The 27248-nt window shown below is 43.3% G+C and overlaps 1 protein-coding gene across 2 annotated transcripts; it reads right to left on the bottom strand.

Annotated features, from left to right (window-relative positions):
• Positions 1–13790: 13790 nt before the first annotated feature.
• odad1 (outer dynein arm docking complex subunit 1) lies at positions 13791–27105 on the bottom strand. Of its 2 annotated transcripts, XR_001319722.3 has the most exons (16): positions 26577–27105; positions 26155–26235; positions 25949–26048; positions 22480–22669; positions 22230–22355; positions 21950–22063; positions 21795–21862; positions 21424–21611; positions 21063–21197; positions 20859–20941; positions 19747–19915; positions 18734–18897; positions 18458–18561; positions 18285–18375; positions 17890–18053; positions 13791–14088 (listed from the first exon to the last, which is right to left on the bottom strand). XR_001319722.3 is itself a non-coding variant. In XM_014133125.3 (15 exons), the coding sequence occupies exons 2-15, from the start codon at positions 26219–26221 to the stop codon at positions 17961–17963; spliced, it is 1692 nt and encodes a 563-aa protein (XP_013988600.1). In that variant the 5' UTR covers positions 26222–26235; positions 26577–27105; the 3' UTR covers positions 17057–17960. The 2 variants fall into 2 exon arrangements, 1 of the variants encoding a protein (XP_013988600.1); XM_014133125.3 differs by lacking the exon at positions 13791–14088 and having other exon boundaries at positions 17057–18053.
• Between the last annotated feature and the right edge of the window lie 143 nt (positions 27106–27248).

Below are 27248 nucleotides of genomic sequence, written 5' to 3'. Positions count from 1 at the left end.
ATTGGGCAATCCGAATTTAAGCAACATGTTTTAGCAATTTTAATTGGACAGATTGTTGTCACTCTTTGGAATTTGTCCCGCCTATCAAGCTCCTCCCAGTTTTCTTTCTCCTAATGGTCAAACATTTAAAGGGTGTACTCCGCTGTAAAGTTACCAGCATGAAAGAAAGTTTTTACATGATGTCGATTTATATGTCATTTATCTTAGTGTTAGAAACATTGTTATTCTCTCTCATTAATTACATGTTGACATTTTAATGGCGTTTCGTGTAAAAAATTGCCTATGCCAAGTGCTTCAAGTGGCTTTGATGAATACCGTCCCTTTGTGTGACTGCAAGCATTGCTTACGTTCAACAACATATTTTTCTCGTGAAAAGCCTACTGCTCACCCTTGATTTTTATTTTTTTATTTTGACTTATGTATTTGTATTCGAAGCATGTTGCCCCTCATTTCGCCTATCTAGAAGCATAAAACCCCGTTAAAGCCCCATATCCCCTTTGTCTTCAGAGCGCTCTTTTTCTTCAGAGAGAGAAGTATCCGATTACAGCACAACGACGCTAATGTGAAACCATTTACTAAGTGAACCACACCTCTTGGCTCTGTTAGACGTCTCTATTTTAAACATAAAGGTCAGGAACAAAGTGCCGCATTTTGTATTTGAATAAAATAGCTACATGTGTAAGCCTATAACAAGCACACAGCCAGTAGGCTACCTACACCTATTCACTGTGACTGTGTAATATGTAATATCTGCGCTGTAAATAACTAATGTATATCTCATAGTGATCCGTGTATCTAAATATAAACCATTGCAATTATTGTTCCAGAGTAAAGCTTGGGAAACAAGCAGGCACATTTCTATTAGATGGGGAATCAAAATAAAATAACACGTTTATTGATCAAGTGAACACATACAGGGAGATGCTTACCTGCTAACACTCCTCAACAATGCAGTACAATAACAATATCAATCAAAAAAACAAGTAGTAGTAAAAGATAGAAGAAAAAATGTGTAATAAAAACTATATGAGTAATGTGGACATAATAGAATATACAGAATGGTTGGTTTATACTATAGTATGGTTTATACTAGTTAAATAGATGTACAAAAATCAAATTGATTCAGCTGTGGGCCGATTATTTGTTGAGCGGAAGCCAAAACAGATATAATGTTTGACAAAAACATAATAATTTCAAACATTGCTTACATTTGTATATGATCACATCTCTCTATTTTGTGTGTGAATACTTGGGAACAGATTTCTTAAATTTATGTCCAACAATGAAAATTTAAAAAATCATTTATTCTTATTTTTTTTGCTCAGAAAACTTGGGGGGGGCAAATAGGCCCTTGGGTTGCCAGTTGTGATACCCTGGTTTACATGTTAGTCATTTAGCAGACGCTCTTATCCAGAGAAAGTGGCGCCAGGTAAGTCTGTCAGTCAGCCATGTTTCATAAGCCAATCATAGCTTCTCCACAGACTTTCTAAACTACTACTACTATACTGTCTTTGGCTTCTCCTTCTTTGGAAGGACACAGACAATAGTGTCTAATCCATCTATCTTTTAATTATGGATGAGGTGAAATAAAAAAGCAAGCTGGTTGGCTAGAGCTAGCGTGACCAACAGCAATCCTGATAGAAAAGCACCGTGCTCTACCAACTGAGCCACGTGGGACCCAAATTATCAAAATGAACATCAAAATGTATGTTTTATACAAGTAGTAAAGTGAGTAAAGTAAAGTGACTTGGTATAACAGCTTAAATAGTAAGAGCAGTGGTGTGTGTGTGTGTTTGGAGAGTCAGTGCAAATAGACCCTAAGGTGCAGGTGGGTAGACAGCTAGGGTCTAGCTGTTCAAGAGTCCGATGGTCTGATGGAAGGAACTGTCTCAGAGCCTGTTGGTCCAAGACCCGATGCTCCGATATCGTTTGCCAGATCATAACAGAGTGAACAGACCGTGGTTGGAGTGACTAGAGTCCTTAACGATCTTCCGGGACTTCCTCAGACCCCACCTGTTATAAATGTCCTGGAGGGCAGGGAGCTCGTCCCCAGTGATGTATTGGGCCTTCCGCACCCCCCTCAGTAGAGCCTAAACTTTAATAGTGTTTACATATTTTGCATTACTCATCTCTTATGTACACTACTGTTCAAAAAAAGTTTGGGGTCACTTAGAAATGTTCTTGTTTTTGAAAGAAAATCTATTTTTTTGTCCAATAATAACATAACATCAAATTGATCAGAAATACAGTGTAGACATTGTTAATGTTGTAAATGGTTATTGTAGCTGAAAACGGCTGATTTTTTATGGAATATCTAGATAGGCGTTCAGAGGCCCATTATCAGCAACCATCACTCCTGTGTTCCAATGGCACGTTGTGTTAGCTAATCCAAGTTTATCAAGGCTAATTGATCATTAGAAAACCCTTTTGCAATTATGTTAGCACAGCTGAAAACTGTTGTTCTGATTAAAGAAGCAATAAAACTAGCCTTCTTTAGACTAGTTGAGTATCTGGAGCATCAGCATTTGTGGGTTCGATTACAGGCTCAAAATGGCCAGAAACAAAGAATTTTATTCTGAAACTCATGAGTCTATTCTTGTTCTGAGAAATGAAGGCTATTCCTTGCGAGAAATTGGCAAGAAACTAAAGATCTTGTACAACGCTGTGTACTACTCCCTTCACAGAACAGTGCAAACTGGCTCTAACCAGAATAGAAAGAGGAGTGGGAGGCCCCGGTGCACAGCTGAGCAAGAGGACAAGTGCATTAGAGTGTCTAGTTTGAGAAACAGACGCCTTACAAGTCCTCAACTGGCAGCTTAATTAAATAGTACCCGCAAACACCAGTCTCAATGTCAACAGTGAAGAGATGACTCCGGGATGCTGGCCTTCTAGGCAGAGTTGTAAAGAAAAAGCCATATCCCAGACTGGCCAATAAAAAGAAAAGATTAAGATGGGCAAAATAACACAGACACTGGACAGAGGAACCCTGCCTAGAAGGCCAGCATCCCGGAGTCGCCTCTTCACTGTTGACGTTGAGACTGGTGTTTTGCGGGTACTATTTAATGAAGCTGCCATAATGTCTTTCGTCCTTTTTAGGTTCATACCAATGGAGGTTGGTTGCACCTTAATTGGGGAGATCTGGCTCGTGGTAATGGCTGGAGCGGAATTAGTAGAATGATATCAAATACATCAAGGGCAGTGTATTTTATTAATCTGCCGTCTGCATGTGTGTGTCTGTGTGTGCGAAGCCTCGCTGCACGCACACACACAAAAATGCATGCGCACATGTAACAGTATAGCTTCCGTCCCTCTCCTCGCCCCAACCTGGGCTTGAACCAAGGACCCTCTGCACACATCAACAACTGACACCCCACGAAGCATCGTTACCCATCGCGCCACAAAAGCTGCAGCCCTTGCAGAGCAAAGGGGAACAACTACTTCAGGTCTCAGAGCGAGTGATGTCACCCGATTGAAACGCTATTACAGCGCACCACCGCTAACTAACTAGCCATTTCACATCGGTTACACACACACGCGCCCAAACCGCGCCAAGCCACTTTGGACACTTTTGTTTATGGCCAGTGTTTCATTTAGCATGTTGTGTGGGGGCTATTGTGTTGCAAATGGTGCTACACTGAGCATCTGTTCCAGTATAATGCAGATTCACTCATAGTGCAAAGTAAGTTTGTCAACCCCCTCTACCCCGACCCAGACATGCAATCAATGCTTCTAATCTAAAATACAATAACTCCAGTTTGCCTCTGATACAGTCCCTTGCAAAAGTATTCAGTATTTTATTGTGTTGCAAAGTGGGATTAAAATGGATCTAATTGTCATTTTTGTCAACAATCGACAAAAAATAAATAATTCATAGCTAAAATATAGTCAGGGCATAAGTATTCAGACCCTTTGTTAATGCGAGCCTAAATTAGTTAAGGAGTAAAATTTGGCTTAGCAAATCACATAATAAGGTACATGGACTCACTCTGTGTGAAATAATAGTGGTTGACATTATTTTTGAATGACTAACCCTTCCTCTGTCCCCCATACGTACAACATCTGTAAGTTCCCCCAGTCAAGTATTGAATTTCAAGCACAAATTCAACTACAAAGACCAGGGAGCTTTTTCGAAAGCCTCATAAAGTAGGGCAGTGATTGGTAGATGGGACATTGAATATCTCTTTAAGCACGGGCAAGTTAATAATTATGCTATGGATTATGTATTAAACCACCCAGACACATCAAAGATACAGTCATCCTTCTGAAGTGAGCTGCAGGACAGGAATGAAACTGCTCAGGGATGTTACCATGAGGCCATTAGTTTTACATTTTACAGAGTTCAATGAAAACAGAGGATGGATCAACAACATTGTAGTGACTCCACAATAATGACTTAAATGACAGAGTGAAAAGAAGAATACAAATATACAGAATACAAATATATGCAAAAAAACACTGCAAAGGAATACACTTTTGGCCTAAATGCAAAACATTATGTTTGGAGCAAATCCAACATTGCATATCACTGAGTAACTGCTTCCTTATTTTTAAGCATGGTGGTGGCTGCATCATGGTATAGGTATGCTTGGCATTGGAAAATACTGGGGAGTTTTCCAGCATAAAAAGAAACGGGATGGCACAGGCAAAATCCTAGAGGAAAACCTGCTTCTTCCTGTTCCTGAGTGGCCAAGTTACAGTTTGGACTTAAATCTGCTTGAAAATCTATGGCAAGACTTGAAAGAGCTTAAAGAATTTAGAAAATAAGAACGGGCAAATATTGCACAATCCAGGTGTGCAAAGCTCTTATACACTTACCCAAGAAGACATATAGCTACAATCCATGCCCAAAGTGTTCCTAACATGTTAGAGTGTCTTACAGGGAGCTGAATACATATGCAACAAATATATTTTATAACTTTTTGATTATTATTTTGTTTTAATATAATTTTTATTCCACTTTAACATTACATCATATTTTTTATAGATTGTTGACAGAAAATTACAATGAAATCAATTTTACTCCCTCTTTGTAACACAATAAAATAGTTTTGCAAGGCACTGTATGTTACATGTTGTTTATTAGTATCATGGTATTAATTAAGAACAGTTTTAATTATTTTTACTATTATGAATTTGTCCCCCTCTAAAACGGTAGGGTGGGCACCAAATATGATAGAAAGCAATACTTAATTTCTCAGATCACACCCGTTTCCTCTCTCCAGGGTCATTTAAGGTGAGCCCAGCACTTCTGTTCCGTTTCTCACTCATCTCACTTGGAGTGGCTACACATGGCATCACGGGCCAAGAGCCATCCCACTGAACATGCTTAACTGCCCACAACAAGTGGGGGATTATTAACATTTTGTTGTGACAGCTCGTGTCAAAGTCTGGGTATTTTCATTTGCTTCCCTTCAGGTACACACAATATATTTGAGAGATGGTCCTCCTTTAATTGGAATCTAATACGATAGCGAATTCCTCAAGTTTGATAACAAAGAGTTTTGCTGCACCTGCGACCAATAAACTTTGATTTGGTGGTCCAAAATGGGGAGTATTTTTGTTCCAAAAGATTAATGTGCTTGGACATCCCTCTTTTGTATTAGGCTGAAACAACCTTTAAAAGGATATAGTAACAGTAACAAGAGCGACAATTTATGAGATTATTTGGATTTTTGCTGACACTGCTACATCTTTCATATCCATAGCTTGGATATTCCTACTCTCAGGTATAAATTATAGGGACTCATGCATGTGCACTCTTGATATTAAGAATATCAAACAATTGTTAAATGAAGGCCCAGCCTTTATTTTTAGGGCACTCTCAAGAGTAAAATAGCCTGGCTGGCTGGTTCACCAGCATACAAAAGCTTCATTTGATTTAGCCTCAGAGTGCTCATTCAGTCATAAATCCCAAGTTTGACTAAAATGTAATTATGACTGGTGTCAAGGAGCTATAATTACATGGAGAGATCAACGGGCTGTGTCAGAGTGATGCTGGGTGCATTGGGTTTGTGTCTGGGAACAAATATTATGTCCCAACATAAATAAATTACATAGTAATTAACTTGTAAATACTAACACTAATAGTTTAATCAAATACTTCCCAATATTTCTTTATCATCAATGCACTGATAAATATGAACTTTTTTTTTAATAAATTGAAGATAGCAAAGGAAATGCATTCAATGAAGGCTGACATAGTGCACAGTTCCAGTGCTCCTTTCATTTTAGAAATGCAGACCATGTGGAGACCACAGAGCCCTGAAACAGACTTCTGCAATCTAACGATCCCACTCTGTGTGTATTTAGTAGTTTATTAGGATCCCCATTAGCTGTTGCCAAGGCAGCAGCTACTCTTCCTGGGGGTCCAGAGATAAAACATTACATCAAACAAAACAGTGTGCATTATACACATTTACATTGCTCCTTCATTACATTACATTATAATACTACATTACATTACTAAGAATAAGGTGTGTGTGTGTGTGTGTACAGTAGAGTGTGTGTTTTAGAAAGTGTGTGTTAGAGTGTCTCTTCACAGTAGTAGTCCGGATCCAGAAAATAAGAAGTCTAACTGCCTAATAAAAGCAATCAGAGAGGGGGAGTGTTTGAGTGTTTGTGAGATCATTTCCTGTCATTTTTCTCTCTCTTTTGTATGCCTACCATCTCAACTTGTTTCCATAGATACTGGACCTCTTCCAGAAATGTCCTCCTGCTGGTCCCTGTAGTAGGTTACTAGAGGTAGAGGTTCACTTGAAAAGACTGAGTTCAAGCAGAGACTGAAGAGAGAGTGAGAGCAACATCTGTATGCTGTTTACTGTTGTGAGAGCTGTCAGCATTTTAGGTTTGCAGGAGAAGGTCTCATAATCATGGGCAGTATTCCATTTCATACTCTGACACAGTGAGGGTATTTTCTTCACAATTGCTACTCAACTTGGAAAGCTATAATGGAACATTATTTATGAACTGATGCAGTGCCATAGATAGTCTTTATAACCGTCTGGACCAGAGAGCATATAGTCTTTGTGCTCAAGAAGTTGATCTTTAGTTTTAGAATGAGAGGCAAAAGTGAGTGGTTTGGCCAACAAGGATCCCCTCCACCACAACCTTCAGATTTTCACAAAAAAATCTGAATAAACACAAAGAAGAGTTACTCTCAATCACACCTGAAAAACAGGAAGACAAAAGACTGTAACCTGATCCATGGAATGTCGGTGCTTGAGGGGAGAGCAGGGGTGGGGGCATCAAAGAGCAGAGGTCAGGATTAGGAGGGGGAATGGTCCCCATAATTGGAAGAATTGGCGGGGGCTAACTTGGCTCTATTCTTCTGAACAGCGGTGTCCCGTACACTCTGAATGGCTTTCTAGGGATCCCAGGCAAATCCAATAGAGAATCAGGACAACATATAAGTTAACTTCTATACTGTGACAGAGTGTACAGAACCTCTGAATAATTCCAAGACAGTGGATGTGCCAGCGGGGACCCCTCAGTCTCTGCTACCAGTGGCAACAGTGATGTTGGTCATACACAGTTCCATGAATACATGCAATAATCATCACTGATCTCGGAGGGGGAAGTGGCAGCGGAGCACTGAGCAGCAGCTACGTAGGCAGTGGAGTGGGCACTGGCCAGCAGCTAAAAATCATGCACATGCGCAGAAATCTCTGCATCTTTAGCAATGGCAAATCGAGTTTCCAGAAAATCCGGAACCACTGCCAGTCCAATAAAGAAAACACCTATGATTGCTACCTTCACCAACGTTATTTGTCTTGCATGATCTATTCTCGGATTCCTTTAAAGGAAAATGTCAAAATTGTTCAACTTCATTTTCAGCATCTCCAGCACCAGCCCAACATCAACATATGTGAATATGGCACTTTTCTATGTTTTGTAGTAAAAAAGATAAGAGAAAGATAAGTGTTTCCAATGACCTCATCAACCAATTAGTATACAATTAATAAGCAATTAGTAGGCAATGCCTACTCATAATTGGATAAAATCACATGATGCACACCCATGATGTCATTGGAAACGCTTATCTTCCTCTATCTTTTTTTCCACAAAACATAGAAACGTTCCATTTCCACATATACTGATCTTGGGGTGGTGCTGGAGATGAAGTTGATTATTTTTTTTTTACATTTCCCTTTAAGCCTGTAAACATAGAAAACCTCATGGCTGGCTACCTCCTGGAATGTGTCCCTTTGGCCCTTACATGGAGGTGTCCTGGTTATTTAAAAGGTGTCAGATACACATTGAAGCATGTAATCGATTTAATCTCTCGTTTTGTCAAATTAGCATTAAAGGAGAGAGGAGAAATGACAAGTACAGGTACTGCGTGGACCAGTTTGCAGAATGGATGCCGCCTTTAATTTTGGCTATTACTAAAATAGTTGTGATGAGACAGAAAAGGTAAATGAGAGAGAGGCAAAAGTACTGGATGGAAGAGCAAGGAGAGAAACAAAACATACTTCTACCCAATAGGCCTACCTGCTGAGCGCTATTTGAAAAACATGATAGTACTCTATTCTTGGTGTTTTGTCGCGCTCCCCAAGTGCAAAAGTCTGTGGCAGGTAGAAGGAGTAGCCTATACATAAATCAAGTGAGATTTATTACAGCGATTGTGGTAGAGAAAAAGGTTCATGGGTAAAGTAAGGAGAACTGGGAATGTCTCCATGTGCCCTGTGTTTGTACAACACCACCTTATTCCATCTCAAGCTCCACCCACACCCTGCCTTGCAAGGAAAGTGGAAATTTCCACTAATTCAGAGTTGCTCCTAAGCACTCCTCCCTTTAGCTTTCCCGCCTTCACTCTACCTGCACTTGACTGAGGCCCATTGGTCTGTGTAATCCCTGCCCAGAGACATCCCATTGGTGGATCACCTCACCTCCCTTTTCCTCAGAACCTACAACTACATTCATAAATCATACCTTGTGGATTCTTTTGTAAAGCTTTACAATTTTTTTAAAAATGAAACCATGGATGATGTTTGCTCTCAAATGTATTATTAGCTTTTTCTCAGAACAGATTTTACTATGTGCAAAATGCAAATAACTCTCCCATTTGTTCTCTCAATCAGGATAAGGTTGAACTATGAATCAGTGGCTACTGGCTCAATAATGGTGGCTCTTATGACCAATGGTGAGGCAGTGGGATCCCAGAACAGATGGTTCATTCGCATTTCCTTCTCCAGAAGATCAGATTTAACATCCCCTACTACCATGTCTAGATTGAAATGTGTCGACTCGTCTAAATTAGACTAGCTTTTGATGTAATAGGTAAATTGTGACTGTTGGTAACACAGACATGATCTTCCTTTTAGTCACAGCCATTACAGTTTAAATGTGGGGTGACTTACTGGCTAGAGCTTTATCTGGGTTTTATAAGGCTACTTCCTCATCACCAAGGTAGGGAGAGACTGACATTCTGTTTATTCTAAAACGTTGGTGGTGCTGTAGTTTCGGAGACATTGTAGATAAGCAAACATAGAAGGGGAAATGATGGTGTACTACAGAGTAGTATGCATGTGTTAATGTTAACCACACTGACCTCAGCCCTATTATGAAGCACCAACAAAGAACCATCTGCACAGCAAGCAGAGAGCAGAGGAGGGGACAGAGTATAGGGTGGGGGAGGGACCGATGGGAGCCGAGAGGAGAGGGCACGAAGAAATTATAGAGGAAGGAGCAGGGCTGGCCGAGAGATAGGGAGGCTCAAGTGGAATAAAAGGACCCATGCAAGGAGGAATAAGAGAATACATGTTTGGATCTGTAATAATTGGGAATACAGACCCTTCATACAAAGCAGTGGTCTCCAGTGCACATGGTGAAATAAACAAGTTGGGGCTCAGGGGAATTACATGGCTCCTCAGACACACAAAATGGAGACCCCCTTAGCAGCCTGTGAAATGGAGGGCAGCTGTAATCATTCATGAGGAAACTTCCTGTACACGACAGAATGAAGTGAACTGAAACTCAGAAGGCTGATCAAGACTAATGTTTAACCTAAACCCAGGGCTTTATCTGTTTCCAGCCGTCTCTGTCATTTCAACCTCTCACATCTACCACAAACTGAGGGTTTTTAAGTCTACCAGAGCACACAAGTATTTCATGAATGTACTCCCTCTCATAGGCAGATGGAACACCACTATACAAGAGACCATATGAACATTGCTTGCTTTTTCATTTAGAACATGCACTACTAAAAAGTGATGACTATCATGACTTTAGTGTACTCAGAACAGTGGCATTGATAATGATATAACGTATAATCACATTACCGGACATCTGTGTCAATCACAAAGTCGGTCACAAATGAGCCACAGGTAAACGAGCTAGATTGCTTAGCAACTGCTAACCGGCTGCCTTTCTTTCTTGTGACCTGTGACCTGTGCAGCTGTAAGCTAGTGCTGCCGCTCAGTGGTAGACTGCCTGTATGTGCTTCTTAGTCTATGAAGGGTGGAACAAGGATAGATAGCGGTAATCGCAAAATTCCCCCAAAAATACAGAAAGCTTGGAAAACTGACCCTTCAGTGTGAGGATAAAACTTTAAACAGAACATTAATAAAATGGTATCTGAAGACACAGTGCTTGTGGACAACCTTCAATCAACTATTTGAAAATAAACACTGGAACCTGATTGGTCAGAGAGAGTGACTGCCAGACCTCTTGGTCGGTTGGTTGCCTGGCAACACATACTGGTAGGTGAATTGGAGGGGGAGAGGGGAGGGCTCTGGGCTCTTAAGGGGGAGGTAGTATTCTGGAGCAGCAGGCAGACTAGGGAAATACCTGGCACAATGCCCAAATAAACAAACTGAGAAGGAAAGAGAGAGCGATGGAAAAGGGAAAAGGCTGAGAGTCTTTTAAGGTACTGGTGGAGAGTGCAGATCACAGAGTTGTTGTAAATAAATGGTCTCTCAATCTTTCAGTTTTGTTGTGAAGGGAGGTGGTTTATCTGAGCAATAAAAAGCCATCGTACTCTCTTGTTGTTAACATGTGATACAAACACTGAATCCTACCAGGTGAGATGAAAAGATGTAGCATACACTTAGCTAAATGTACTTGGAAAGTAAAGACAAATTGCATGCAAGTATTATGTAAAGAAATTAAGTGCCATTTTCACTAGACCTACGGTGACAAGAGAACCAAACGAGTAGAAAACAGGACATTGACTGTAACAGACGATAAGGGGCATTGACTGTAACAGACGATAAGGGGCATTGACTGTAACAGACGATGAGGGGCATTGACTGTAACAGACGATGAGGGGCATTGACTGTAACAGACGATGAGGGGCATTGACTGTAACAGACGATGAGGGGCATTGACTGTAACAGACGATGAGGGGCATTGACTGTAACAGACGATGAGGGACATTGACTGTAACAGACGATAAGGGACATTGACTGTAACAGACGATAAGGGACATTGACTGTAACAGACGATAAGGGACATTGACTGTAACAGACGATAAGGGACATTGACTGTAACAGACGATAAGGAACATTGACTGTAACAGACGATAAGGAACATTGACTGTAACAGACGATAAGGAACATTGACTGTAACAGACGATAAGGAACTGACTGTAACAGATAAGGAACATTGACTGTAACAGATGATAAGGGAATAGAGGAGGTGAGATAGAAAAGTAACAAATGAACAGGATACAAGCCAGTTTGGAAAGCTGAGATAAAAGAGAGAAATAAATAGTGTGTGTGTGTATCGATGCGGGTCTGGTGAGTGTATATATGTTTCTCAGAAAGTCCCAACTAGCTGCTTTATGTCTCATCTGAGACTAATCGCAATCTTTGACGTGAACTAAAATAACCACAAAAAGTATGAAGGGTAAGAGTAGCTTAAACCAGAGGAGACCACAAAAAAAGTTAGTGGGGCAGAAGGTAGAGAAGTAAATGGAAAGAGCATGAGAGGAATAACATAAGGAAAATAAGGAAGGGGAAAATGGTGAAAAGAGAAGAGGAAGAGTAGAGAGTGCGGTGGTGGCCTGCTGCTAGGTAGGGCGTAGAGAGTGCGGTGGTGGCCTGCTGCTAGGTAGGGCGTAGAGAGTGCGGTGGTGGCCTGCTGGTAGGTAGGGCGTAGAGAGTGCGGTGGTGGCCTGCTGCTAGGTAGGGCGTAGAGAGTGCGGTGGTGGCCTGCTGGTAGGTAGGGCGTAGAGAGTGCGGTGGTGGCCTGCTGGTAGGTAGGGCGTAGAGAGTGCGGTGGTGGCCTGCTGGTAGGTAGGGCGTAGAGAGTGCGGTGGTGGCCTGCTGCTAGGTAGGGCGTAGAGAGTGCGGTGGTGGCCTGCTGCTAGGTAGGGCGTAGAGAGTGCGGTGGTGGCCTGCTGCTAGGTAGGGCGTAGAGAGTGCGGTGGTGGCCTGCTGGTAGGTAGGGCGTAGAGAGTGCGGTGGTGGCCTGCTGGTAGGTAGGGCGTAGAGAGTGCGGTGGTGGCCTGCTGGTAGGTAGGGCGTAGAGAGTGCGGTGGTGGCCTGCTGCTAGGTAGGGCGTAGAGAGTGCGGTGGTGGCCTGCTGCTAGGTAGGGCGTAGAGAGTGCGGTGGTGGCCTGCTGCTAGGTAGGGCGTAGAGAGTGCGGTGGTGGCCTGCTGGTAGGTAGGCCGTAGAGAGTGCGGTGGTGGCCTGCTGGTAGGTAGGGCGTAGAGAGTGCGGGTGGTGGCCTGCTGGTAGGTAGAGAGTGCGGTGGTGGCCTGCTGGTAGGTAGGGCGTAGAGAGTGCGGTGGTGGCCTGCTGGTAGGTAGGGCGTAGAGAGTGCGGTGGTGGCCTGCTGCTAGGTAGGCCGTAGAGAGTGCGGTGGTGGCCTGCTGGTAGGTAGGGCGTATAGAGTGCGGTGGTGGCCTGCTGCTAGGTAGGGCGTAGAGAGTGCGGTGGTGGCCTGCTGCTAGGTAGGGCGTAGAGAGTGCGGTGGTGGCCTGCTGCTAGGTAGGGCGTAGAGAGTGCGGTGGTGGCCTGCTGGTAGGTAGGGCGTAGAGAGTGCGGTGGTGGCCTGCTGGTAGGTAGGGCGTAGAGAGTGCGGTGGTGGCCTGCTGGTAGGCAGAGAGTGCGGTGGTGGCCTGCTGGTAGGTAGGGCGTAGAGAGTGCGGTGGTGGCCTGCTGCTAGGTAGGGCGTAGAGAGTGCGGTGGTAGCCTGCTGGTAGGTAGGGCGTAGAGAGTGCGGTGGTAGCCTGCTGATAGGTAGGGCGTAGAGAGTGCGGTGGTGGCCTGCTGCTAGGTAGGGCGTAGAGAGTGCGGTGGTGGCCTGCTGCTAGGTAGGGCGTAGAGAGTGCGGTGGTAGCCTGCTGGTAGGTAGGGCGTAGAGAGTGCGGTGGTGGCCTGCTGGTAGGTAGGGCGTTGAGAGTGCGGTGGTGGCCTGCTGGTAGGTAGGGCGTAGAGAGTGCGGTGGTGGCCTGCTGGTAGGTAGGGCATAGACAGTGCGGTGGTGGCCTGCTGGTAGGTAGGGCATAGACAGTGCGGTGGTGGCCTGCTGGTAGGTAGGGCGTATAGAGTGCGGTGGTGGCCTGCTGGTAGGTAGGGCGTATAGAGTGCGGTGGTGGCCTGCTGGTAGGTAGGGCGTATAGAGTGCGGTGGTGGCCTGCTGGTAGGTAGGGCGTAGAGAGTGCGGTGGTGGCCTGCTGGTAGGTAGGGCGTTGAGAGTGCGGTGGTGGCCTGCTGGTAGGTAGGGCGTAGAGAGTGCGGTGGTGGCCTGCTGGTAGGTAGGGCATAGACAGTGCGGTGGTGGCCTGCTGGTAGGTAGGGCATAGACAGTGCGGTGGTGGCCTGCTGGTAGGTAGGGCATAGACAGTGCGGTGGTGGCCTGCTGGTAGGTAGGGCGTATAGAGTGCGGTGGTGGCCTGCTGGTAGGTAGGGCGTATAGAGTGCGGTGGTGGCCTGCTGGTAGGTAGGGCGTAGAGAGTGCGGTGGTGGCCTGCTGGTAGGTAGGGCGTATAGAGTGCGGTGGTGGCCTGCTGGTAGGTAGGGCGTATAGAGTGCGGTGGTGGCCTGCTGGTAGGTAGGGCGTAGGGAGTAGGAAGTGGGCCTTGGGACTGGGCTGGGGACTGGCTGGTGCAGGTGGTGTCCCAGGGCGATCAGAGGGGTATACTACAAAGCAGAATCAATGAGTTAGCCAGCTGAAATATTTTTGAAAAAACGTTCTATTTTTTTTAAAGTTAACATTGAAATGGGAATGGTCTAATTGACCCAACAACCAAAAACACGTATCCAAGTTTAGCTTTCTTGTTGAACTAGAAAATCAATAGTTATTTGTAGATGTTTATCAGAGTTAGCTGCCTAATTCATTAATCCTGCTTTGTAGGATACCCCTCTGGAGCATTTGTCAGGAGGAGGAAATTAGGTTCCGTTGCGATTAAAGGGAAGGTTTCTATGGCAATGAAGCGAGCCATGCGCACAGATAATTTAGTTGGGAGTGGAGGGGGCTCAGTAAGAGTTGGATTTCAAAGCCAACAACCGCCTCCATCTCATCTCTCTTGCCGTCCCTTTTTTCATTGCTCCTCTTTTAACTTTGATTATCTGTTTTCATAGTCACACAGTGGAGCTTCAGAGGGGATTCTTTAGTGCAAACCAAGTCATAAACGCTAATTGTGTAACAGTCTCCCTTCCTTACAAAGTGCTGTCCAATCTCTCCATATGGAATCATGCACATGCAACCACACTCACTCCAGTGACAGATATACAGTTGCAGTCAAAAGTTTGGACATAGCTACTCATTCAAGGGTTTTTCTTTATTTTTACTATTTTCTACATTGTAGAATAATAGTGAATATATTAAAATTATGAAATAACACATATGGAATCATGTAGTAACCAAAAAAGTGTTAAACCAAAATATATTTTATATTTGAGATTCTTCAAAGCAGCCACCCTTTGCCTTGATGACAGCTTTGCATACTCTTGGCATTCTCTCAACCAGCTTCATGAGGTAGTCATCTGGAATGCATTTCAATTAACAGGTGTGCCTTGTTAAAAGTTAACATGTGGATTTTCTTTCCTTCTTAATGTGTTTGACCCAATGAATTATGTTGTGAGGTGGTATACATAAGATATCCCTATGTGGTAATAGACTAAGTGCATATTATGGCAAGAACAGCTCAAATAAGCAAAGAGAAACAACAGTCCATCATTACGTTAAGACATGAAGGTCAGTCAATGCAGAACATTTCAAGAATTTTGAATGTTTCTTCAAGTGCAGTTACAAAACCCATCAAGCTCTATGATGAAACTGGCTCTCATAAGGACCGCCACAGGAATGGAAGACCCAGAATTACCTCTGCTGCAGAGGATTAGTTCATTAGAGTTACCAGCCTCAGAAATTGCAGCCCAAATAAATGTTTCAGAGTTCAAGTAACAGACACATTTCAACATCAACTGTTTAGAGGAATCAGGCCTTCATGGTCGAATTGCTGCACAGAAACCACTACTAAAAGGACACCAATAATAAGAAGAGACTTGCTTGGGTCAAGAAACACGAGCGGTGGACATTAGACCGGTGGAAATCTGTCCTTTGGTCTGATGAGTCCAAATGTGATATTTATGGTTCCAACCGCCATGTCTTTGTGAAAAGCAGAGTAGGTGAACGGATGATATCCGCATGTGTGGTTCTGACCGTGAAGCATGGAGGTGGTGGTGTGATGGTGCTTTGCTGGAGACGCTGTCTGTAATTTATTTAGAATTCAAGGCAAACTTAACCAGCATGGCTACCACAGCATTCTGCAGCGATATGCTATTCCATCTGGTATGCGCTTAGTGGGACTATCATTTGTTTTTCAACAGGACAATGGCCCAAAACACACCTCCAGGCTGTGTAAGGGCTATTTGACCAAGGAGAGTGAAGGAAAAGCAGCCAACAAGTGCCCAGCATATGTGGGAACTCCTTCAAGACTGCTGGAAAAGCATTCCTCATGAAGCTGGTTGAGAGAATGCCAAGAGTGTGCAAAACTGTCATCAAGGCAAAGGGTGGCTACTTTGAAGAATATATATTTTGATTTGTTTAACACTTTTTGTTACTACATGATTCCATATTTGTTATTTCATAGTTTTGATGTCTTCACTACTATTACACAATGTAGAAAATAGTACAAATAAAGAAAAACCCTTGAATGAGGTGTCCACCAATTGACTGCTACTGTATATGTCAGATCTGTCTCTATGTAAACCTTCTGTACATTGACTTAACTTGTCTCCTCCCCGTTCACTTATACAAGGATGTCCCTAAAAGTAGAAAGATGCGTATAACATGCTGACCACACCGTTCGCGTCATTTGTGCGAGCATTGCAAAATAAATGTACACATACATGTTATTCAATTATTGCGAGTCTGGGTAGCCGGGCGCTAAAATGGAACTCGGTTCTATTGTGAGGCTTGACGCGCTGCATATCCCGCCTGTCTCATTTCCTCATTGGTTTTTAGGAGCATGTACCCACACGGGTGATTGAAAGACAAACTGAGGTCCACACTCCAGTTGGTGGTGGTAATGCACCTTAAAGTTGGTTGCCAACCGCCATATAAAGTCCAAAGAGAAAGAGGAACCTGAAAGAGAGATGACTAAAAACTATCTCGGTTTATCCTTTTAGCTGTGGATTAATTGTCGTAGTAGAGGACCTTGTGCATTTCAGGTAAAATAACAACCCAATGTTTATATCCCAGGACAAATTAGCTAGCAACAGCAAGCTAGCTAGCTAAATTGACATAAATGTCTAATGCTTTTCAACCTGTCCCCAAATTAATGTAGTTGGTTCAGAGTTCGTTTTGATATTTCAACCTGCTTGTCCTGATCGCGTCTGGTGTGGGTGAACAAAATCAGCATGCGTGCGATGGCGGACGTACGCGAGCGGTCTAGTCAGCATGTTAGTCATGTGTAATTGTGTGTAATCCATGCGAGACCATTCCATGGAGACCTTTCAAAGCTAGCCTAACTAAATTAACACTCTTTGTTGACTCTTGATTATGTTGGATAACCTCAGACAAAAAGTTTCTTAAAATAAATCTATTCCTTTCCTAATTGTCCCATTGTATGGAGAAAGTGGCTAAAGAGACTACATGATGTTTAAATAGAGATTAAAACAAATTGTTTGGAATTTTATCTTTGGATCACAGGAAAATGTTACATATAGTTCCTAATCTATTTGAAAAAGGGAGAAAACATATCCTACAAATATTGATGATCAAACTTGTAGATATGAAAAATGGTAAAACAAGTTTCAATGAACCTACAATGATTGGAAAAGCAGTGCCCCCTTGTGTTCAGTTGGAGCACTTCGGCATCTGAGAGCAGGGCAGCAGGGGATGTATTGAGACCAGACTTGAATAATCAAAGCCAGATGGCATGTGACACATCAAAAGACCAGCTGGCTGCCAGACTGAGAGAAGTCTTTATATCTCCTAATCTAAATTAGTTCAAGCTAAACAAATCACACTTATATTGTAACAGACCATGATGATGCAGCATCATATTATTAAAAAGGAGATATAGAAGTACAAGTAATACTATCTACCATATATTAAATCAGAACTAAAATGGTGACATTTGGTCATTTGATCATGGTTGAAATTCAGGTGATAACACTAGATAACAAAATCTGCTATTCTTCCTAGGATGAGGTCCTTCACCGGGTGGGGGTGGCTAGAAAGGTCACATCTAGATGGGATATAGCTTTTGTGAAATTGACATCAAAAGTAGATTTATTTTTTGGCTAATCCTAATACTAACCCTTATCCTAATCTTAACCTAATTCTTCTAACCTGCTACATTAATTCTCCTAACCTGCTACATTAATTCTCCTAACCTGCTACATTAATTCTCCTAAATTGCTACATTAATTCTCCTAAATTGCTACATGAATTATCCTGAACTCCTGCATTAATTATCCTAAACTGCTGCGTACATTTTGACCAAGCTGTATCTCTTCTAGACAACACCGTCTGGATATGGCTGTCTCCTTGTGCGCCGCTCCTCTCAGGCCTCTAGGGAGCGCCGATGGCTGTTGGACGGAACACTCATCTTTCTCCTTGCTCCTGTGTGACGCACTGATCCCTCCTTTAGCAGGACCTGTGTAAAATGTACATATAACAGGCACATAGGAGAAAGCATTGATGTTGAAAGTACAGTGCATTACGTCATAATGGTTTCAACTTCACTGACAGCTTTATTAGTTACGTAGGTGATCAAGATGAAAGAAAAAATGAAGAAAATATTTCGCACCAAAAACATCCTATTGTACAACGATATTTAAAGGAAGTCTGTGTGTTAAGATGTAAGTGAATATTGGTCATAGCTCACCCCTTTCATGATTCTCTGGCGTAGTTCTCCCTGGGAGAGAGGCCGCTCTTCCTCATCAGTGAGAGGAGACTCCTCTGTGTCATAGTCATCCCTGAGGAGCACAATCACACACGGACCAGGTAAGACACAGCCACAGGGTAAATAAGCTCAAATCATAACACAAGAGTACCAACCCAGTGACAGGAGGCTGTATGATGATATTTTGTCTGGGAACCTCAGGGTTCTGACCGAGTAGAAATCGGGCAAGATCTTTTGGGTCATACTCCTTATCGAGATCCTGTAAGAAACAGAGAGGGATACATACATGGTATAGTCTGTGATATGCGTGTACATACAGATGGATAGTAGACTGATCCCAGATCTGTTTGTGCCATCTTGCCAACAGATCTGGGACCAGGCTAGACTGATATGGGCCAATAGGAGTGATTCTGGGTGTGCATGTTAGTTACCCTGGAGTTGAGGAAGGCCTGCATGGTGAGCAGCTGGTTGGTCCTCTGCTCCACCAGACCCAGGTAGGTCATGATGTTGTTCTCCCGGATGCCAGAGGACGAGCCTAGCAAGTCCTCCACCACTGAGCGATCACAGTCCATCTTCTGGAACACACTGTTCACTCCTACCCCATCACAAACAGGCAAACATAGAACATTATGACCTCAGTATAAAGGCCAATTTTTCCTTTCATCATACAGTGAGTAAACCAAACACTAGGAACATCTTCCTAATATTGAGAACAGCCTCAATTAGTCAGGGGCATGGACTCTACAAGGTGTCAAAAGCATTCCACCGGGATGCTGGCCCATGTTGACTCCAATGCTTCCCACAGTTGTGTCAAGTTGGCTTGATGTCCTTTGGGTGGTGGACCATTCTTGATACACACAGTAAACTGTTGAGCGTGAAAAACCCAGCAGCGTTGTAGTTCTTGAAACAAACCGGTGTACCTGGCACCTACTACCATACCCCGTTCAAAGGCACCTAAATATTTTGCCCATTCACCCTCTGAATGGCACACATACACAACCCATGTCTCAATGCTTAAGAATCCTTCTTTAACCTGTCTCCTCCACTTCATCTACACTGATTGAAGTGGATTTAACAAGTGACATCAATAAGGGAGCATAGACTGACCAGGGGAAAGCTATGTCATGGGGTTCTTAATGTTTTGTACACTGAGTGTAAATCTATCATGTCACTGTACATGTGATGTATGAAAGTATGTTTAGCTCTGTGTGTGTGTGCGAGTGAGCAAGAGAGAGACACACAGAGACACAGCGAGAGAGAGACACAGAGAGACAGACACAGAGAAACACAGAGAAAGAGAGAAACACAGAGAGAGAGAGACACACACACACAGAGAGAGACACACACACACAGAGAGACACACAGAGAGACAGAGAGACAGAGAGAGAGACAGAGAGACAGAGACAGAGACAGAGAGAGAGAGAGAGAGAGAGGTTTAGAGTACCTGTCTTTATCTGGTCCAGGATCTTGCTCACAGCGCTGGCCAGGACTTCATTCTCATGTGCCTGAGACTCTGTGTCTCTCTGTTGCTGATCAATGTCTCTCAACAAAGCATGGTGCTCCTGCTTCTGCTGCTGCCCCGTCACATTAAACTGCTCCATCTCCCTCTGGGTCTGACACACACACAGTGATGTGTGGATCAGCTGGTTGTTCACCCGCTCCCGCCCGACTATATGTGATAAGCCTTTTTAGATAGGCCTATGTTTCTGCTTATAATTTCAGACATTTTGGTAGGCTATTTGATATTGAACTTGTCTATAACAAGATACTGTACATCCCACTGGGCAGACGTCAATTCAACATCTTTCCACGTTGGTCCAATGTAATTTCATTGAGATGACGTGGAAACAACGTTGATTCAACCAGTGTGTGCCCAGTGGGATGCAGCTTCTCTTCTGTCATTATTTGAATGAATAGAATGAATGCTTCTATCTCGTTGACATGGGTAATGTCTGTTTTTCCATTTCCTCTCTGCTTCTTTCGCGCAGCAAAGACGTTTAGGGGCCAGCACTATCATCCTCTCCATCTCTTCACCAAATATTTCCCAAACATGACATAACTTTTCTGTCCCTCCCTGTTATTTATTTTCAACTCTCCATTTCGCAGCTTCTCTCTTCTTGAATTAAACTCTGACGTTGTCCTTTTTGCCTCAGTGGATTGATATGAACTTTTTCTGCCCAAGTTTTTGAAAGCATTTGGTGATTGCCTTGTATTTGGCGCGCTACAGTTGGGCCCTGAAGCTTAGGCTACGCACTAACACCAGATCAAAATGATGAAAGAAAAACCTCAATGTAGCCTATAGATATGAATAGCACAAGAATTCTAAATTAATAACATTTTTATGCATCGTTTTCTCTTTATTCAACCCGCTCGCCACCCATCCACACAATACTTCATGACCCTAAACCCACCTGCCCTGCAGATATAACTGCAGGTGACTGCAGGTTATGAGTCAACCCGCACATCACTAACGCAAGTGCGCACACAGCATGTGCACACAATCAGAATACATGGAGGACTGAACTGTGCATTCAAGGTAAACAACCTCTTACTGACCTGGTTAATTTGGTCCCTCAAAGCTTCAGCCTCGTTGTTTTGCTCATTCACATAGTTGAAGAGGGCAAAGTTCTGATCCTCGACTACACAGCAATAGAAACACAAGAGGAGCATTAACACATATCAACTGCATACAGAGGTAATAACAGACAGAGTTTGGAGTTTGCATTGTATTAATATGTGTGTGTGAAGGTCAGGACTGACCCTGGATGAACCTGGTGACCAGCATGTCCAGCTCTTCCTCTCCAGTGATATTCTGGATCCTGTGGAAGACTTCCTCCAGTGTGTCCACTGACTCCTCCCCAGAGTCCATCCTCCTCTGTTCCTTCAACTCTGACGCTGAAAGACACAGGCATTATCATACTCATCATCACCATTATCCTCATGATCATCATCATCTGTAGTAACATCTTTTTCATCATTATCCTCACTTTCATTCTAGTATTTTTCTATCACTCTTAAGTCACATATCACTCCCCAAGTCACATGCATGTTATAGCAAACTCCAATATGAAACATCACAAGCATGCATGCACACTGTGTGTGTTCTAACGCTCAGTCATACCATGCCTCCGGCCCAGTTCTTGCCCCTCATCCTGGCCACTCCTCTCACTGCACTTGGTGGTCATGAACTCTTTGAGGCGGCGTTCGTGTGCGATCACCCTCTCCAGCTCCTTCATTTCAGCGCTGTACTGAGACAGGTCCTTTACTGCCTTCTCCCTCATCATGATCATCTTAGACTGGGCCTCCACCCTGGCACAGAGAGACAGATGGAGCCATAGATATATACCATATGAAACCTAAGTGCATGTGCAAACCCATAGATAAACGCACACTCACAAACTGGTTGCAACAAATACAGTAGCCTCCACATATGTAAGTAAGGATTCTTACACACATTAAGCAGGCCAGACACATTCAACTCTCATATCTCACCTGACATCATATGCAGCAGTGGAGAGGCTGACCATATCTCCAATGTCTTTCCGGATCTCCTGCAGCTCCTAGAAAAGGAAGCAGGGTTTAATAACAGGAGTCATGTGACCTCTCTCTGTCCCTGGATTTTGATTGGTCTCAGTGTGACCCCTGACCTTGTCCAGTCTGCGGTGGAGCTGCTGGAACCGGACCCGCTCCACACGCAGAGTCTCCAGGTCCTCTCTCAGGTGGCTGTTTTTAGTCAGCTGCTCGTTGAAGCGAATGAGGGCCTGCAACAGTAATAGTAGACAGGTCTAAGTGATGTGAAAATACTAACAGAGAACAGTATTTTGACAATATTAGGCAGCAGGCTGTACTACAGTACTGTGTGGTACTGGGTTTAACAGTGCTATCCAATTCTGTGTTGGCCTGAGTGTGACAAGACATGCTACTCACTCTATCCAGTTTGTTCTCCAGGGTGCGTGAGGCCTTCTGAGTTTGTCGGGACTGGGACTTTTGGCTGAGAGTAGCAGTGACCTCGCCTCTCCTCAGCTCTGTCAGCTTTCTCTCCATGCTGGAGATCTGGCCCCAGCACATAGACATGGCATCTTCAACTCACTAAGGGGGTGAAGGTTCTGTGTGTGTGTGTGTGTGTGTGTGTGTGGCTGTGCGTGTGTGTGGCTGTGTGTGTGTGAACCTCCTGTACCTCCTGCTCCAGCTCTGCCTGACTCTGCCTCTCCCTCTCCACCTCGTCCCCCACCTCGTCCCTCTGTTCCAGCATGGAGCGCAGGGTCTGGGCATCCTCACTGTCCCGCTGCCGTCGGGATAGGCTCTCAGACACACAGAGACTACGCTGTAGCTCCTCCTGTTCCTTCTCAAGCTTCTCTATCTCCTGCCTACATATTACACATACACAAACAGACACGCTGAGCATTTTTTGTTATTTATTTCACCTTTATTTAACCAGGTAGGCTAGTTGAGAGCAAGTTCTCATTTACAATTGCGACCTGACCAAGATAAAGCAAAGCAGTTCGACACATACAACAACACAGAGTTACACATGGAGTAAAACAAACATACAGTCAATAATATAGTAGAAAAATAAGTCTATATACAAAGTGAGCAAATGAGGTGAGATAAGGGAGGTAAAAGGCAAAAAAGGCCATGGTGGCAAAGTAAATACAATATAGCAAGTAAAAGACTGGATTGGTAGATTTGCAGTGGAAGAAAGTGCAAAGTAGAAATAGAAATAATGGGGAGCAAAGGAGCAAAATAAATAAATAAATACAGTAGGGGAAGAGGTAGTTGTTTGGGCTAAATTATAGATGGGCTATGTACAGGTGCAGTAATCTGTGAGCTGCTCTGACAGCTGGTGCTTAAAGCTAGTGAGGGAGATAAGTGTTTCCAGTTTCAGAGATTTTTGTAGTTCGTTCCAGTCATTGGCAGCAGAGAACTGGAAGGAGAGGCGGCCGAAGGAGGAATTGGCTTTGGGGGTGACCAGAGAGATATACCTGCTGGAGCGCGTGCTACGGGTGGGTGCTGCTATGGTGACCAGCGAGCAGAGATAAGGGGGAACTTTAGCTAGCAGGGTCTTGCAGATGACCTGGAGCCAGTGGGTCTGGCGACGAGTATGAAGCGAGGGCCAGCCAACGAGAGCGTACAGGTCGCAGTGGTGGGTAGTATATGGGGCTTTGGTGACAAAACAGATGGCACTGTGATAGACTGCATCCAATTTATTGAGTAGGGTATTGGAGGCTATTTTGTAAATGACATCGCCGAAGTCGAGGATCGGTAGGATGGTCAGTTTTACGAGGGTATGTTTGGCAGCATGAGTGAAAGATGCTTTGTTGCGAAATAGGAAGCCAATTCTAGATTTAACTTTGGATTGGAGATGTTTGATGTGAGTCTGGAAGGAGAGTTTACAGTCTAACCAGACACCAAGGTATTTGTAGTTGTCCACATATTCTAAGTCAGAAGCGTCCAGAGTAGAGGTTGACCGATTAATCGGAATGGCCGATTAATTAGGGCCGATTTCAAGTTTTCATAACAATCGGTAATCAGTATTTTTGGGCACCGATTTGCCGATTAAAAAAAAAAAAAAAAAAAGTACACCTTTATTTAACTAGGCAAGTCAGATTAAGAACACATTGTTATTTTCAATGACGGCCTAGGAACGGGGGTTAACTGCCTTGTTCAGGGGGGATTCGGGGATTCATTTTTGCAACCTTCCGGTTACTAGTCCAACGCTCTAACCACCACTCTAACCAACCGCCTGTTAATTTCTCATCGAATCACAGCCTACTTCAACAAACGGGTGATGATTTAGCAAGCGCATTTGCGAAAAAAAGCACTGTCGTTGCACCAATGTACCTAACCATAAACATCAATGCCTTTCTTTAAAATCAATACACAAGTATATATTTTTAACCCTGCATATTTAGTTAATATTGCCTGCTAACATGAATTTGTGTCACTTCTCTTGCGTTCCGTGCAAGCAGTCACGGTATATAGAGCAGTTTGGGCCGCCTGGCTCATTGTGAACTGTGTTAAGTCCATTTATTCCTAACAAAAGGCCGTAATTAGACCTGCTGTCCCAGACCTGCTGTCCCAGACCCGCTGGAACCCTGACCTATTCACCGCACGTGCTACCTGTCCCAGACCTGCTGTTTTCAACTCTCTAGAGACAGCAGGAGCGGTAGAGATACTCTCAAAGATCGGCTATGAAAAAGCCAACTGACACTTACTCTTGTGTTACTGACTTGTTGCACCCTCGACAACTACTATGATTATTATTATTTGACCATGCTGGTCATTTATGAATATTTGAACATCTAGGCCATGTGCTGTTATAATCGCCACCCGGCACAGCCAGAAGAGGACTGGCCACCCCTCATAGCCTGGATCCTCTCTAGGTTTCTTCCTAGGTTTTGGCCTTTCTAGGGAGTTTTTCCTAGCCACCGTGCTTCTACACCTGCATTGCTTGCTGTTTGGGGTTTTAGGCTGGGTTTCTGTACAGCACGTTGAGATATCAGCTGATGTAAGAAGGGCTATATAAATAAATTTGATTTGAATTAATTTGCCAGAATTGTACATAATTATGACATAACATTGAAGGTTGTGCAATGTAACAGGAATATTTAGACTTAGGGATGCCACCCGTTAGATAAAATACGGAACGGTTCCTTATTTCACTGAAATAATAAACGTTTAGTTTTCGAAATGATAGTTTCCGGATTCGACCATATTAATGACCAAAGGCTCCTATTTCTGTGTGTTATTATGTTATAATTAAGTCTATGATTTGATATTTGATAGAGCAGTCTGACTGAGCGATGGTAGGCAGCAGCAGGCTCGTAAGCATTCATTCAAACAGCACCTTCATGCGTTTTGCCAGCAGCTCTTCGCAATTCTTCAAGCATTGCGCTGTTTATGACTTCAAGCCTATCAACCCCCGAGATTAGGCTGGTGTAACCCATGTGAAATGGCTAGCTAGTTAGCGGGTGCGCGCTAATAGTTTTTCAAACGTCACTCGCTCTGAGACTTGGGAGTGGTTGTTCCCCTTGCTCTACATGGGTAACGCTGCTTCGAGGGTGGCTGTTGTCGATGTGTTCCTGGTTCAAGCCCAGGTAGGAGCGAGGAGAGGGACGGAAGCTATACTGTTACACTGGCAATACTAAAGTGCCTATAAGAACATCCAATAGTCAAAGGTATATGAAATACAAATCGTATAGAGAGAAATAGTCCTATATTTCCTATAATAACTACAACCTAAAACATCTTACCTGGGAATATTGAAGAGTCATGTTAAAAGGAACCACCAGCTTTCATATGTTCTCATGTTCTGAGCAAGGAACTTAAACGTTAGCTTTTTTACATGGCACATATTGCACTTTTACTTTCTTCTCCAACACTTTGTTTTTGCATAATTTAAACCAAATTGAACATGTTTCATTATTTATTTGAGGCTAAATTGACAGTATTTATGTATTATAATAAGTTAAAATAAGTTTTGATTTAGTATTGTTGTAATTGTCATTATTACAAATAAATATAAAATCGGCCGAATAATCGGTATCGGCTTTTTTGGGGGCCCTCCTATAATCGGTACACATTCATACATTGTATTTCACACACAGACACTGTGATGGTGATGTGTGGTGTACCGGTGGACTCACCGCTGTCTGCGTATGTGATCTTGAGACTGGATGCTGTAGGCCAGCCGGTCTCCCCCCATGATCCGGAACTGTCTTTGCAGTTTTCCCATCTCTGTTTCCGCTGGAGCACAGAACACCAAATGCAAATGTTGACATTTCTGAGAACAAGTTAGTTGGTGAGTTAATTAGCTAACCCTTATGCTGGTCATACAAAACACATACTATACCTATTCCATCAATATCCATGTCACTGCTGTCAGAGTGGACACTGGTGGCGGATCTTCCTCGAGGCATGGTTTAATTGTACTCTGGGAACAGTAAACAATTAGCTAGACAAATCAGTGGTTGCACTTTGTTTGCGGCAGATCTATGTTATCCTAGCTACTTCAAACAATGATAGGAAGGGCATTTTTCTATCCCTCCTGATTTACCATTTCACATGTGAAAAGGAAGCACAAAGTTATATGCTAAACATTTGCAGCTAGCTAGCGAACGTTAGATATCTAGTTTGCCAAAACAGTGGCACCACCATTTAGGCTTGCTAGCTAGCCAGACACTCAGTTCTGTTTAGAAATAGGTCATCTCTGACTTAATTACAGCTTCCAAAAAAGTACAAAATTATGTCAAATGTTGTAAGCTAATTGACTACCTGCAGGAACTGATTTTTGTTTTAGTTTGCGCAATTAGCTACTGATACCACTTTGAATGTCGACACGTTTGTCTGCTCTCTTTCCCCCGAGTTGTTAGCAACCGTTTCTAGGAGGACATGATGACATGAGAACGACAGAGGGCGTAAAGGGCCAGGGACCTGCTGCCATTTTCATACCACTGGAGAGCGCTCTACAAGTGGGAGAGTGATGACGCTTACTATTAGAGAACCACAAATTGTATAGAAAAGCTATTTCTTTAGCTTTAGTTTTATTTATAAAAACCTTTGGTATGACTTTAAATTATTCTGCTCTTTTTCAAAAGTCAGTCCTAGAGTACAGGGTTAAAATTGTGATGGGATTGGGGTACCCTAGACAGACACACAAACAAACGGTGGTGTTTGCTGAGTGCAGATGGACTCTTACCATGGCTGTGCTGTATTGTATTTTGCAGGACAGGCAGCCCTGTGCTACTACTCAATAAGAGATGCCATGGCTGACCGGTCAGGACATAGACAGTCAAAGCAAAAATCCCACATCACTTCCACGGCCATTACACATTCACAGTTAGGAATATACTCAATGTAAAGACTTGCTTAAGTACACTAGCTATGTTAGCTGCAGATTTGTGGTTACCTAAAAGTTCACAAAACACAATGGATATTTTGGAAAAG

Source organism: Salmo salar, chromosome 12 (assembly GCF_965601325.2).
Source record: "Salmo salar chromosome 12, fSalSal1, whole genome shotgun sequence".
Classification (NCBI taxonomy): Eukaryota; Metazoa; Chordata; class Actinopteri; order Salmoniformes; family Salmonidae; genus Salmo; species Salmo salar.
Note: the sequence above shows the minus strand (reverse complement) of the source record. Positions and strands in the feature narration are given on the sequence as shown.

Coding starts and splice junctions, on each gene's coding strand:
- odad1 (XM_014133125.3), bottom strand. CDS start 26,221: ATGCCTCGAGGAAGATCCGCCACCAGTGTCCACTCTGACAGCAGTGAC. Junction 21,612..21,794: donor ACTGCTGCATATGATGTCAG/GTGAGATATGAG, acceptor TCTCTGTGCCAG/GGTGGAGGCCCAGTCTAAGA. Junction 18,054..18,284: donor GCCAGAGAATCATGAAAGGG/GTGAGCTATGAC, acceptor CATTTTACACAG/GTCCTGCTAAAGGAGGGATC.